Below are 15,226 nucleotides of genomic sequence, written 5' to 3'. Positions count from 1 at the left end.
TTCTCAATAATAAAAATCCGTGAGAGTTAATACCGTATTCTCCATGTTATAAGACGCTCCGAAAGATCAGATGCACACCAACCTTGTGCCCGATGTCAATAAAGTTATACAAAGCTGGTCTCACACACACCCCTACCAGATTATAAGACGACCACCCACAACCTTTTTCTTTAAAATACAAGGGGGGGGGGGATGTGTCTTGTAATCTGGAAAATATATGGTATGGTTGTGTTTCAAAGTGGTCAGGGTGAAACCTACAACACCATAAATGCCCTTTCTTCACGTGTACGTGCACAGCTGTTTAATTACTTGGATACCAACCGTGTGTGGCCATTCCCAGTTGCTGCGACGAGTGATTCCCGGGCTGTCATTCGTGACGTTTAAGCCAGACTTGGAAAACTCTCGCGGGCGGAACTGTGGCGAGGAGGTGCTGCCCAGGGTCTCTCCCGAGTTGTTGTTCCTGATGCAGGGCCCTCTGCAGGCCTGAGCGTCGCCGTGGACCCTCGTGAGCGGCGCTCTTGTGTTGACGACAGGGACGTGTCTGCGGTGGAGCTGCTCATGAACTACCACCAGGGAATCAAGGCGGAGGTGGAGGCCCGCGACGATAACTTCGCGGCCTGCATTGACCTGGGAAAATCGCTCATCGCGAGGAATCACGACGCCGCACAAGAGGTGGAGGCCCGCGAGACGTTTCGCAGATTGGCCTCGCGTTGAGCACGCAGGCCGTCAAAGCCCAAATAGACGTCGTGCCTTGCAAAAAAAGTCACAGTTCTTCAAACGTTAGGTGGTGGCTCGTGTCTATTGGCAGTCACAGGTCATGAGTAGAAATTCACGTTCGTCTGGCAGGGAACCGCTGTTGATTTCCCACACGGTGATACTTTTTTTTTATCAACCCCCAAGAGAAATCATGAGCAGAGCAATTCCTCCGCCGGGATTTGTTCTTGTGACCTTTCTGATCGTGAGCTAGGTGCTCTGCCGCGGGTGTGCTTCTGCGGACACCAATCTAAACAAGTTAGGCAGCCCTTGTGAAGCGCTGCATCGCGGAGAGAGCAGTGGTATGTGGCAGTGTCGTCTCATCGACTGATCACCTTCGACCAGTGGCTCCTCAAGGCCGGGTGGAAGTGGTCCGTGGGACTCGTTGCGCCCAGGACGATTCGGTTTTTTTTGTTGTTCACAGAACACCGTGCGGCATCGGCCATCCCATCAACGTTACGAGTCAATGCCAAGAGAGTTGAAACATTTTTCTGGGTGCTTGATTAACATTTTGCAGCGCATTTCGAGTGACTTTAACCTTGAGAGAGGCGTTATGGGTGCACGGTGGTGAGAATGAAAAAAAAAATGTTGACGCGGGAAACAGTATGAAACTGTTACAACTGTTTCGCTCAGCCTCGTCGACTTATCCTTTACCGTCTGTATAGATATATAACGTAACCTTTGTTTTTGCTTTAGATTAAGGAAAAGCTGGAGCAGCTGAACGAGAAGCGACGGACCATGCTGGACATGTGGGATAATCGTTGGGACTGGCTGCAGATCTGTGAGTATCCCACATGTACCTGGGGTAGCTCTGGACGTATGTGCAATGTACTTGCTGCTGATGTTTTTTCAGGACTTGGCTCTATGTAGGTACCCGCTGTTACCTGAGAACTGGCTTCAGAAACACAGTCATACCCCAGATTATGTCGGGGATGCGTTCATGAAAGGTGTAATGACGAACATCAAAACGACGTCAAAGCGATTTACAGGGCAGGTGGTGGTGTAGGCGAAGGCTGAGAAGCGACGGGCACGAGAAAGGTTGGACGATGCTGTCAGCAACGTAAGCGTGCTGGATGACAGGATGCAAATCGAGTCGTGGCGGTCTTAATCATGAAGTGGCGACGTATTTGCGAAACGACGTAAATCGGGGTGTTACTGTGTAGCTCAGAAGTGGTGTCATCGCCTCCCCATGCGGTAGCCTCCCCGTGGCCATCTGTAGCTCTCGTAGCCCTCCGCTGACCTAAGTCAGTGTGCAGTCACCAGCAATGTACGACACTTTGCACAGTGCCACAGCTGCAGTGTGGCTTGTCGTGAAGATCCCAACGGTGGAGGTTAGCTGCACAAAGTAAACTAAACTATTTTATTTTACCAGGTAAAGCCCACTGAATTCTAGATTTAAAGCTTTCGTGACTGCTAGGATCCATACTCTTTGGTTCTATTGGGTAAAGTCACGTAGGTGAAAATAAAATAACAAAAAATCACGACGTTTCGGCCACAACACAAGCGGCCTTCATCAGGTGAAGGGACGAGACTGTCTGGAGGACAGCGCTGGAGTGAGAGAAGCCACGCTTCGATCACGACCTTTAAGCTGTGTGAGAAGAAAACAAAGCGCCTTGACAAAGGAATTAGCATATAATTTAGCATTGAAATGGCTCATTGAAATAGCTAAGTTAAAGTATACACATCCGCAGAGGTACCCCTTGACAAAGGAATTAGCATAGAATTTAGCATTGAAATAGCTGAGTGATTAGCTTGTAACTGGTCACAGAAATAGCTATGTTAAAGTCAGAGCATATACATTCACCGAGGCACCTAGTACTAATCAAACAGGAGAATTTAGCGAAGCACAACCACGCTCAGACAGTGGACCTTTAAACTGTGAGCGAGCAAACAAGGTGTTCTGACAAAGAAATTAGCATAAAAATTAGCATTTGATTGGCCGATTTTAGGAAAGAGGTGGTGTACGTGCCGGTGGACTTGCCGTTTGGCGCGGCGGGGGGGGGGGGGGAGTTTACCTATTGATTGTGTGAAAAGGGAATTTATAAGAGCTGCGAAAGTTTGGGGTACCACTACTTGAAAGAATATACTGTACCATTGAAATGGGGGGGGGGGGGGAGTTTACCTATTGATTGTGTGAAAAGGGAATTTATAAGAGCTGCGAAAGTTTGGGGTACCACTACTTGAAAGAATATACTGTACCATTGAAATTAGTTTAATGTTTAGTTCGATTTAGAACATCTTTCCAATGGTTGCTTAATTTGAAACCATCATCTTGGTTGAAATTGTGTCTGTGTTTGTAGATCTGAATTGCTTCATGAACAAATCTCTGATAAAAGCCCGTGGGTTTGCAAAGCACCTTGGTATCTGAGAAAATTATATCGTGATCCCCCACAGCGTTGTAACAGTGATCAGCCATGGCAGAAGAATTCGTTTTGCCGTGTTTCAAATCTGATTTGTGCTCGCGAATTCGGTCAGACATGTCACTTTGTCTCCCCGATATAGCAATCACCGCAGGTACAACTCAATTTGTAAACCCCGGGGTACTGTAAGTCAGGAATGACATCCTTCACGGATGGGATCAGATCACGAATTTTGTGTACTGTATTGAACCGGACCTGGATCTTGTGTTTGTTTAGAATTTTGGAAATATTTTCAGTAACGCCTGCTATATATGGAAGTGTGATGGTTTTGACCGGAGTATCAAGTGGTTGTTTCTGTATGGAGGTAGAAACAGCTTGGCGGATGGTACGGTCAGAGTACCCATTCCTTTTGAGGGCCAGGTGTACAAGTTTTAATTCACTGGTTAAGGTGGTGTTGGTCCGAAATGCAATGAGCCCTATGGTATAAAGTTTTGATGAGATAATTATTTTGGGCTGGGTGGTGGTGGGAATCAGGTTTCAAGTAGGAATCTGTGTGGGTGGGTTTCCTGTAGACAGAATGCCCCAATGAGCCATCAGGTCTCCTCTCAAACAGAACATCTAAGAATGGTAGCTTGCCATCTTTCTCCACTTCCATGGTGAATTTGATGGCAGGATGTCTGGAATTGATGTGGTGTAGGAAAAGGTTCAGAGCTGGGAGGCCATGTGGCCAAATGACGAAAGTGTCATCCACATATCTCTTCCACACGGAAGGTCTGAGGGTGGAAGTCTGGATGGCATCTGATTCAAATTTCTCCATGAAAATATTGGCTATCACTGGTGATATGGGGGATCCCATGGGGGTACCCTCATTTTGTTTGTAGAAGGAGCCATTCCAAGTAAAGTAGGTATTGTTGAGGCAGTGCCTAACCAGTGCAGGTGTGTCGGGGTCTAGTCCATGTTGGACCAAATTTTCAATTATTTCAATGGTATCAGGTACTGGGACCTTGGTGAACAAAGAGACCACATCGAAGCTGACAAGGATATCGTCAGGGGACAGTACAACGTCTTTGACCATAGAGACCAATTGGGCTGAGTTAAGTACTGCTGAGGCGGTCTTGCCAGTGAAAGGCAGCAAGGTATCTGACAGAAAACGGGCTAGTCTATAGGTAGGGGAGTTGATCGTGGATACGATGGGTCGAAGTGGGGTGCCTTCTTTATGAATCTTGGGAAGACCATAGAATCTAGGGGGTCTTGCATCAGAAGGTTTTGGGTAGGGACGTTTAGTTGGGTTGATTAGGGAGGTCGAACTTGTGATGATCTTGTTGGTTTTATCGCTAGGCTATTAGTAGGGTCATTTTTTATTTTTGAGTAACTTCCATCGTTGAGCAGATTCTGGATTTTGTTGTTGTATGAATCTTTATCCATAATAACAGTAGCGTTGCCTTTATCGGCTGAGAGGATGACTATATCACTTCTGTTTTTTAAATTCGCGAGTTCAGAGCGTTCATTTTTGCTTATGTTACTAATGGGTTTCTTAGCGTTCTTAAGAATAGTGGCTATTTCAGCTCTTGCAACGTCTGCTTGGATGTGTCCTACGCCTTTGAGGGCTACATCGACCTGAGAGATGATATCATCTATTGGTATGTGTTTTGGGGTGACAGCAAAATTTAGTCCCCCAGCCAGTACTGTTTTCAGATTGTCAATGCTAAATTATATGCTAATTCCTTTGTCAAGGCGCTTTGTTTTCTTCTCACACCGCTTAAAGGTCGTGATCTAAGCGTGGCTTCTCTCACTCCAGCGCTGTCCTCCAGACAGTCTCGTCCCTTCACCCGATGAAGGCCGCTTGTGTTGTGGCCGAAACGTCGTGATTTTTTGTTATTTTATTTTCACCTACGTGACTTTACCCAATAGAACCAGAGTAAAGCCCACTGGGTTATTTCACTCTTTTTTCAGAAGTGACCTGGCCACAAATGGCAGCTCAGCGAAGTGGCTTTTCACGTGGAAATTGATAGCAGCCAAATACTCTAAACGCGTGACGTTGATTCTAAATGTGGAGGTAAAACCCGGAGAAACGCGGACAAAAATCCACGCAACCACGAGAGAGAGAGAGAAAGAGACACGCAAACTCAATATACTGCCGTCGTCGGGGTCATGATCAAACCCACGACCTCCAGTATACCATGCGAGGTAGTTGACATCTCGCCATCAGAACCTCTCCAGTAAGGCCCACTGGTGGCATGGCAGGGTGAAGCCAGCTGGCCAGACTCTAGGATCCGTGATGAGGAACCGGTTGTGGTGCTGCTGTTGCTCTCTGCCAGCCGACCTCTGCCAAGCAGTCCGGGTACGGCTCTTAGGACAGCAGTGGGCGTCGTGATGGAAATTGAAGACTTTGTGGACTTTGTAAATAAGGGGGGCTAATGCCACTGCTGGGTAACGATACAATTCCAAACTTGCCGACTTGACAAATTGTAGTGCCATTTGTTTGGGAATAAAAACAAAAACATTTTACTTAATTATATAACTCCCTTGGTGTGAACGAAACCCAGGTCACTCTTGCAAATGAGACTAACCTCTGTCTCTGGGTTCTCACCTGGCTAAACAAAATAAACTTGAACCTCTTATGCATTCCTAGAATTGCGCAGCCTATTCGTCGTGCTGCTCACCGTGATCGTAAGGAGAATCATTCTTGAGACCGTCCTCCTTCGCACGCGACAAGCGACTTGGACCACATCACACCTCGTCATCTCAACACATTCGTTGTAATTAGTGTAGTTAGCCTGGTGGTGACCACCCTGTTAACTACACTAGTTACGGTGTAATTAGTGTAGTTAGCCTGGTGGTGACTGCCCGGTTAACTACACTAGTTACGGTGTAATTAGTGTAGTTAGCCTGGTGGTCACCACCCGGTTAACTACACTAGTTACGGTGTAATTAGTGGTTAGCCTGGTGGTCACCACCCGGTTAACTACACTAGTTACGTTGTAATTAGTGTAGTTAGCCTGGTGGTGACTGCCCGGTTAACTACACTAGTTACGTTATTAGTGCAGTTAGCCTGGTGTGTCACCACCATAGGTCGTTATTCTGTTAAGGGGCAGTTACCCCGTGTGTTGGTGTTAATTCAATGTGTTGCCCCCAAGAGTACGTCTTCGACTCAGTTGAACTCACTACAAATGATCTCTTCCTCCTCCTCCTCTTGTCTGGACGTGCATCCCACCCGCTTCCCGTGTTCCTGATCTCTAAATAACACGTGTGCGCGCCGTCGGTGCGTCCGTTCCTGCCGTTCCCACAGTGATCGAGGTGTGCCAGTTTGCGAGGGATTCGAACGTGGCGGAGGCCTGGCTGGTGATGCAGGAGGCGTGCCTCTCCACCACGGAGCTGGGCGACAGCGTGGACGCCGTGGAGAAGCTGCTGAAGCGGCACGAGGCGCTGGAGAAGCTGGCCTCCACCTGGGAGGAGCGCTTCTCACTTCTCGAGCGGCCCACCTCGGTAATGGCGCCGTTCGTGCCGTTGGGGCTCACCTGCGGTCGTTCCTGGGACCGCAGGTGAACCCCAACGGCACGTGCCGTTGGGGCTCACCTGCGGTCGTTCCTGGGACCGCAGGTGAACCCCAACGGCACGTGCCGTTGGGGCTCACCTGCGGTCGTTCCTGGGACGCCCAGTTCAGGAATGGGGCCGGGTGGTTCAGGGGATGAGCGGGCGGCCCTCAATGGGTATGTTATGTGTTATGGGTTCAAATCCGGGTTTTTGGGGGGGGAGTTGACTCATCCCATCATCCCTCCCTCCGAGGGTCGATACAACGAGTATACTGCTTTGTGAGGAAGACAATGGAGGTTGTTATATGGATAGACTCACCCCGCCATAGGAATGAGGAATTCCCACCTCTGCTTCAGGGACTCATTCGTTTCGTTTTGTAAGAGTGATCTCGTTTGTAATTACAAAAATTGTTGCTATATTGGCCTAACCTCCTGACTGTTATATGGGCAAGCACTTGAGTACCTGATGTATTGAGGTTGCGGTGCAAGTGTTGGTGTTTATATCAGCTGGTGGCGGTGCGCACGGACTTTGCAAGGTGGGCGCGTACATGCGTACGTAACACAAGAAGAGCACGTGAATATGGTTACACCAAATGTATAATGGGTTAAGTGGAGTATAATAGTAACGACGATAATAATAATAGTGATAACTGTAATAGCAGCAGAGCGGTGCTGCTGCTGCTGCTGAGTAAGGGCCGCACGAAGCCACCAGGCAGAACCCAGCTGCAGGTCCGCGCGCGACGCACCGAGTCCTCGGTAATAGCGAACTTCATGTTCTACGTCGTGCGGAGGAGGCTCTCAATGGAGAGAGGGGGGCTGCTGGCTGCAGGACCCCTCTGCTGCGCTCGTGAACACCCACGTGGGTGGGGGGGGGGGTGCAGCATTCGTCACGGCATTCCTCTCTCGCACCGCCGCCCCCGCCCCCCCACGCAGTTGGAGATCCGGGAGTTCCGCCGCCGCGATGAGTTTGGCAGCCAGGACTCGCTGCACAGCAACCACGGCGTTGCGCTGCACAACGGAGCCGGACAGTCGGCCATGTGAGTTCGGGGGGGGCGGGGGGGGCGGGGGGGGTCCCTCTCGGTGCCCGTGTTAGAGCTTTGTGGGGAGGGGGGGGGCACGCGGCGGTGGGGGAGGTTTGGAACGAGTCACGGACTGCTTCGTTTGAAACAAGTAGAGAAGAAAACGTTCTCAAGGTTTCACTGTCGCCATATGCAGCACGGCCTGTGCCGTGTGAGCAGCTAAGAGGAAAGTGGAGACGTGAAGACCACCGTACAGCAGTGGGTGTTGTATGAATCCAGACAGTCCTCGGGTTACGGGTTAGGTTCCCGAGAAGCATCCGTAACCCGAATTTTTCGTATGTCGGAAACTGAACAATTTTCCCCCAAAACCTAAATTCCATTTACCTTAATCCGAGTGAAGCTCCGGTGAGAGGCGTAAGGCGAACCCACCTGACGCCTCGCTCCGCGGTATTCATCCGCGACCTCACCACGCTGCACTACTTTCGCTTACGTAATTAACGCAAACATTTCCGCATGCGGAATTTTTTAAACACGGTTTATGGGAGCATTTCCGTAAGGTCGGATTTCCCTAAGGTCGGGTCTTCCACAACCCGGGGAATGTCTGTACACGTAAATAACGGTCAGGGCCGTTAGTTCAGCATTCAGACGTGACACTGTCGCAATGCCTATTGAGTGGGCGCCTCCGTGGGTGAACTTCAGCGTAGCTTCTGTGACTATGCCGATGTTCGTTCATCTCCGTACATCTTTCTTCTATAGCTTGAGAATCTATCTCTGTTCGAGACTAAATTCATTTCTCTCTCACCCTCATTCTACCTCATATCTCTGAGGAATTAATCTCATATCTCTATTCTCATGATAATCTGATTAATGCCTCCTGTCACACTCCCATCGCTTTTTAACCTTTCTCAAACTGGACACCTTTATTAATTTATTTTCGCTAGTTTACAATTAGATACAAAAAATATATTCCGAATGTGAGGGACAAAGCGATCCCCTGCCCCCCCCCCTCCCCCTCCCAAATATAGAAGTCAAACTCGTACGTCGTAGTAATATTTAACTTGATCATTACTGACGATTTAAAAAAGGGGGCTTCATCTGCACCAACCACTGATGGCCGCCGTGATGTCTCCGCAGGGCTTCCGAAACCGACGCCCGCGGCGATCTCCCACCGTACAACGGCTTCTCAAACAGTTCGCCGCTCGACTCGCCGAGGCTGGGCTATCGCTCACAAACCTACCAGAACTACCGGCCCAAGCGCCGGGGCACCTTAGAGCCAGCAAAGTCGCACGGCGTCGCGCAAGACTGAAGGCGGCTTTCCGCATCAGAAGCCCTTCACCGGTTGGCTTTCATTTGATTTTAGTGAAATGAAATCAAATGTACGGCAGCAGACTGTTGCGGGTTTGTGTAGCCTGTTCCCCTCGGTAAACGAGCGTTCCACGTGGAGCGTTCTGACGATGACAGCGCAGTCCCGACCCGTGCCGTAACCGCGTCTGCCGATCACACGGTGGATATCACGCAACGTCCTTGGCAGGAGGAGTCATTTAACGCGGCACGTTTCCTCTGCACGAGACACCCAAGCATTGGTGTCCTTAATTTAAAACGTACCTTTCGCATGAAATTGTACAGAACGGTTCTGAATTACCCGACGTAGTACTTAAGAATCGGTGTCGCCGTGCGAGAGCAACTCATTGACCCCTTGAGCACAAGCCACCGTGAAGTCAGACAGGTGAAAATGGAAGCGCACGAATTTTGGTCAAAACTACAATTTCTCAACGGCGGGAATGAGGGATTTTAACGTTGGCACTCGCCCCGTGTGCGACAGTTAACGTGAGTGAAATTCTGTAGCTTGACAGAATTCTCTAGGTCATCGCATCAATGATACCATTGATCCCCAAGGGGTACGGACCTACTCCATGGTTCACCATTCTGAGACGTGACCACAGCGGCCACCTAATGCCTCAATGCATCCTCCTGCCTCGGTGCACGGCGGGGAGGGGGGGTGGTTGTTGGCACGATGGCTTTTAACAAATGCAGTTTTGCACAGGTGAGGGTTTCGTGTGGATGCAGGTGCCGGGTTGGTGAGCGGTAGGGATTGCAACGATCCATTGATGAATCGATCGACTTTTGATTCTTGAGCTTGTGGCGAGATAACATCCATCGAATCGTCTATAAGAATCTACATTTCCTATATTTTTTAATTGGTAAAAAAGATTCTCGAATAGACTCATCGCTGGGGACGTTGGAGGGGTGGAGTGGGGTTGGCAAATGGGGACAGGGATGGTGAATTGATGAATCGTTGCACCCACAAGTAGTGAATGGACACGCGCGCGTTGCTGTCCTTGCATAGGATGGGGGTCGATTTATTTGCTTGTTCCCGCACGAGCTCGCTGTGAGGCGGGGGGGGGTGGACGATTTGCCCCGACCGGTTTTATGTTCCAATTAAGTTGTGTCCGCATGTCGCGTGCGAACTAAACCCCCCGTGCCGGCGTCTCGCCGTCCGAGAGCACCATCGCCCATGACCCCCGCGCGGGCAAGAAGAAAAAAAAAAAGCTTATTGCGGGGACAAACGCGTGGCGTCGAGCTGCAGACCGGGCGGCCGCGTTCACAACAATGCCGGCGAGCGCCCGAACGGGACGGCCGAAGTCCCCCGGGGGGAGGGGGGTGGTCGGCGCTCGTCGAGTCCTCGCGAGCGGCCCGCGGCGCCCGCCACGCAGCGCCTCGAGCGCTTTGTAGGGGCGCCAGCGCTCGACCACGACGACGGACGACTTTTGAATCGTTTTAACGCAGGGTGGGCGGGGGGGGGGGCTCGTCTCTCGTGCGCGTTCACTCGGGAGGTGGAAACAATTGTGATGGTCTGTGGCAGGAGCACGCCGCGCGCAGGACGTTTATCGACGCTTTTCACGTTCAGCATTGTACCCATTTGTCCCCTTTGTCCCGAGTGTTTTCATTATTCCGGTGCGTAAAGCAGCGACGGGGGGCACCGGCTTCCTACTGGCCGGGCACGTTAGCGGCGTACGACGACGATGCCGTTTCATCAGCCCAGAAACCACCACGTGCCAATAGCAAGCATTTACCTGCCGCACACGCGGCCTCGACGCACGTGCACCTCCAGCCGACTCTGCATCCCTCGCAGCAGTGAACCCATTCACCCCCATTAGCGAGCGTGCGACAGAGCATTTCTCATCAAGTTTACCCGCGTGGCAACTTGATTTGATCGGCTTTGTCGTCGGGTTGGTGGAGTCTTATAGTAAACACAACATTGCAAACAATTGGCATCTTAACTTACGCTCGGATCGAACCCAAAAGAACGTGACAATGAATGGTAATGTTCGTCGCTAGAGCCGGCGACGTACGGAATTAGGTTTCAGTATTACCAAGCACTTGCGCGCAACGCCATTTGTTGGCGTGCGGTCTACGACTGCGGTCCCCCCCCCCCCCCCCCCATGGCTTCGTGCGACACTCGCAGCACCGCTGTGCTGCTGTCACTATTATTATCATCGTCGTCGTTACTATTATACTCTGCATAGCCATTATACAGTTTTAATGTAACCCTATTCACGCGCTGCTCGCTCTTGTGTTAAGTCTCAGCTGCGACGGTAATTTCTCGTTCCCAAGAGTGATATACATAAAGCGTTGGTTTAAAACAAAAACAGCTTTTGTTGTGTCGCACTGGGGTTTACTTTCGCTTATGACGTGCACGGATGGGCAGTGTGTGTGAGCCCCTGTGAAGTCAAGGTCTGCGGTTGCCCACGCTCGCCCCTCCTAGCGACTCTGCTGCCCCTTGGGGTAAAAGTTCAAACTACTGGGCAATATTAATTCAGTTCTACGCAGCCAGGCCACTCACTAACGACATCGTGCTCGTGTTATGACCTTTATGTTTGAGTTATATTCTTATGTTTGCCCTATGTAGCCGTGTAAATTGTTGGCAGTTGCGGGATATTGTAAGTCCAAACACACCAAAACATTTGATTGCTTTCATGTGATTGCTTTCATGTGCTTGCTCAAGTGCTGTGCAGGATACACAGAATATCTCATAATGCTTTCGGTCAACACATTTGAGAGGACACTTTAACAAAACGTTGGCTACGTGCTTCAAACAATAAAGCTTTTGACTAAATACTGGATGACATGTTGATGACTTTGCGGCAGATGTTCATGTTGCTTGCATCACATTCTACAATACTTCGACTCACAAGCACCGCGACCACGTGTGAGACGTCTTCCCGCGTGGGATTTGGCTGACAACTGGGCCCTGCAACGGCCGGAATCTAAACAAACGACAGATGAAGCCCTGACCAATCCAGGTTGATGCTCGTTATTTTTTCACGTGCCGATTGTTTCAATCCATTGTGGACTTGGCCGTGCGGTGGTGGCTAAAATGCACGTGGCCTGTAACCCAGCACTGCGGAGCCAGCAGCGAGGGTTTGGTGGATCACCGCACAAATGAGAAACTTCATTCCCGTAGACGTCGAAGAGGAACCATACCCCAGCAAAGGCAGTAAATACAAACATTACTAAAACATCTTCCCCTCTTGTGTGCGATAGTGTTGCCCTCTCGCAAGCACGGGGTTCCTTCCCACATGTAAACACTCGCAGTTGGCTAATAACGCCTTCAATATATAGAGGACCGCAGAGCTTGGGCAACTATGCACCGACGATCGCGTGGCTGCTTTCCCGCTCGTCCGTGGTTCCCCGCGCCTCCGAGTCGTTCCCTCGCTTTGAAAGCGGGTGACTACCGTGCTGTGCACATAAGTTACAATTGTTACACGACACAAGATTATTGTACGGCTGTTGCGGCTTGCTCTCCGTGGGGACTGCCGTTCAGTCTTAAATCAGCAGTTGGCAATCGTATGACGGCGGCCGACCATCGATGAGAAATACTGCCAATGATCATGGTAGGCGTTTCACGGAGGGCATCCCTTCTGTTGTTTTAAAGCATCGTTACATTGCCATGCCACCCCTTAACTCTACTAATTCTGCTTTTTAAAAAAAACCCACAAGTAATCCCTGTATTATAAACATGAACCAATGTTGTTTGACAAATGTACTGAACGTTTTATTCCACCGTCCCCAACCCACATTGAGGGCATGTTATACTCCACACTTGTAACGCAGGCAGCACACACCAGGTGACCAGGGCCCGGCCAAATTGAAAAGGGGGCAAAATGTTTTTGAGGATATGGCCAATGCAGCCAATTCATGCATTCATGTCGGTACACGTCGTCACCCTGTAATCATTTTGCTTTGTCCAGCTAGAGACCCCAAGTGTTATTTTGCTTCATGTTGTAACACCGTTATGCATGTTATTTTCCATTAAAAGAAAAAAAAATACAATTTTGTGCGCCGTCAACCCCCCAAAATGTTTTCACGTTGCCGTTGAAATGCCACCATAACAGCAAGGCAAACCACGTAAGCCGGCACGGGGACATATCCCCCATGGATCTGGCGGAAGAGGTTTTTGGGTTAGATTGCATAAACATAAGTGTCATTAAACCCGACACAGCCAATAAGTAAGGTTTGTTACGTAAACAAAACATGCCAATTCTTTACTAGTACAACACACTGGTGTGTTGAACAGTGAACCCGTATTTACAATTCGAGTACGACGTTTCACCAGTAATTACAAATAGCATCATCAGGCGACAGCCAGAGTTGTGGAGAAATCCCCCTGCATCGGTCTAAGAGGGATAAATGTGATGTCACTTGTAAACCAATCAGATGCGAGGACCAGGGCGGGGGGTTAATTTATGGGTTAACACGCTCTCCCAAGACACACTCGTGTATTGTACGATTAAAGAATTGGCATGTTTTGTTCACGTGACAAACCTAATTGTCGGGTGGTGGCAGGTTTAAAGACATATACGCGATCTGACACAACAAAAACCTATGGATAACATTGGTCGCAAATGACTACGTGTCAAAACGGCTTCCGTTCGGTACTCCCGAGTCACGGGCACCACGACACGAATCCCTGAAAGCCCCACGTTGCCTTTTCAACGAATGCACAAAACATCTTACATTTGGACAGCTCTGTTGCGTCCCTTCCATCACATTTTCCGCGCACGCCAGACGCATCGCCGCTTCGCGCGCCGCAGTCCACGGCATCTCGGAGAGGCCCTGTTCATCCAGCAGTGGATTTTTTTTTAATGGCGGTGCGTGTGTATATGAAAACCATCATCGTTTGGACACTCGCAATGAGAGTGCAGTAGGTATAAAATACAGACCACGTGGTAATCCTGCCATAGCCAGGGGATTGTAGTTCATGGGCCTCAACAGACATTGGTACCACTTCAAGGGGGCAAACCTTGAATCGTAAGCGATGTATTTATATGGCTAATACAAATGCAGTTTTCACAGGTGAGGGTTTCGTGTGGAGGTGAGGGTTTCGTGTGGAGGTGCCGGGTCGGTGAGCGGTAGGGGCTGCAATGATCCATTGATGAATCAATCGACTTTGATTCTTGAGCTTGTGATAAGTGAAGAACCGACGATGGAACAGCCCTCGTTTCTCTGCTCAATAGAATTGGAACCCCTAAACCACATCCGCACAAATCATGGCAGATGCGGATACCTGACTGCACAAATAGAAAATAAAAAAAAAACTCTCCAGTAGTGTGCAACTGTGGTCACCCAGAACAGACCTGCAACATGTAATGGACACAATGCTCCGATCCACAAATACAAAGAGGAGACATCACAGCGATGATAACACTCGTGGCTGCTCCTGACGCGGCTGTCTGGCTTGGCCACCTGAATGTGCAATTGTAATCGTTCCTCTGCATCTACATCAGCCATGAGAAAAGTAGGGACCCAGTCTCAATCGTGTCCAAACAAAAACAACACATGGAAAGTTGTGTGAGGAAATTTCCTCCATAAATGGGAGATCAGGGACTCCACTAAACTCTGCTTTGAGGCGAAAACCATCAGGAAAATATCACCCATGGCTGTTTTGACAAACGCACCATGGTGGAACGAAAGCACCCCACTCGTGGAACGTAGCCTCTTGGTTTTTTCAAACACCGTACGAAAGAAGAATTTGATAACCCACTCGTTCCAAAAGGTTACCCCACAATTTCATTGTTGTTGGCCACATTAATACATTGTAAACGCTGAATTGACGCCATTTCAGGTGGTACCGGACAGGTGAAATATCTGGTCTGGTCTCAAGGACTCATGATAGTAACCATCAGAGCTGGCCCATACATGGTCTAGGCATGCTTTGCATACGCAGCATTGGTTAACACTGGCTAAATGTTATGAGACCTCCTTTGCCAGAAACAAGATATAGGAATAGGTTTTACCCTTTTAACTGGCACAAAAACTGACACCTTTATTCAAGGCATCATGTTTGCAATGACAACACAAGCAGTCAAAATGCAAACAAAAAAGACAACTCTGATGCATATTATTATCAGAGTTGTCTTTTTTGTTTGAATTTTGACTGCTTGTGTTGTGGTCATTGCAAACATGATGCCTTGAATAAAGGTGTCAGTTTTTGTGCCAGTTAAAAGGGTAAAACCTATTCCTACTGGCTAAATGTGTTTTCTTTATATGTGTCAGAGCC

At 49.3% G+C, this 15,226-nt stretch overlaps 1 protein-coding gene across 4 annotated transcripts in view; it reads left to right on the top strand.

Moving 5' to 3' along the window:
* LOC116947147 (spectrin beta chain, non-erythrocytic 1-like) overlaps positions 1-14,707 on the top strand; it is a 175,982-nt gene extending 161,275 nt beyond the window's left edge. For 3 of the 4 annotated variants that reach the window (XM_032962583.2, XM_076070404.1, XM_032962584.2), the window contains 5 exons: positions 534-672; positions 1,450-1,534; positions 6,403-6,599; positions 7,580-7,683; positions 8,800-11,782. In XM_032962583.2, the coding sequence (XP_032818474.2) occupies positions 534-672; positions 1,450-1,534; positions 6,403-6,599; positions 7,580-7,683; positions 8,800-8,971 (697 nt within the window). In that variant the 3' untranslated portion in view covers positions 8,972-11,782. Of the gene's footprint in view, positions 1-533; positions 673-1,449; positions 1,535-6,402; positions 6,600-7,579; positions 7,684-8,799; positions 11,783-14,041 lie in introns of those variants that run through there. The other variant, XR_012945592.1, reaches the window with a different exon arrangement.
* Positions 14,708-15,226: the final 519 nt, after the last annotated feature.

The sequence above is a fragment of the Petromyzon marinus genome, chromosome 29, assembly GCF_048934315.1.
Source record: "Petromyzon marinus isolate PM22_M1 ecotype Great Lakes invasive population chromosome 29, UKy_Petmar_22M1.pri1.0, whole genome shotgun sequence".
NCBI lineage: Eukaryota > Metazoa > Chordata > Hyperoartia > Petromyzontiformes > Petromyzontidae > Petromyzon > Petromyzon marinus.
This window is presented reverse-complemented; position numbering and strand designations above follow the sequence as displayed.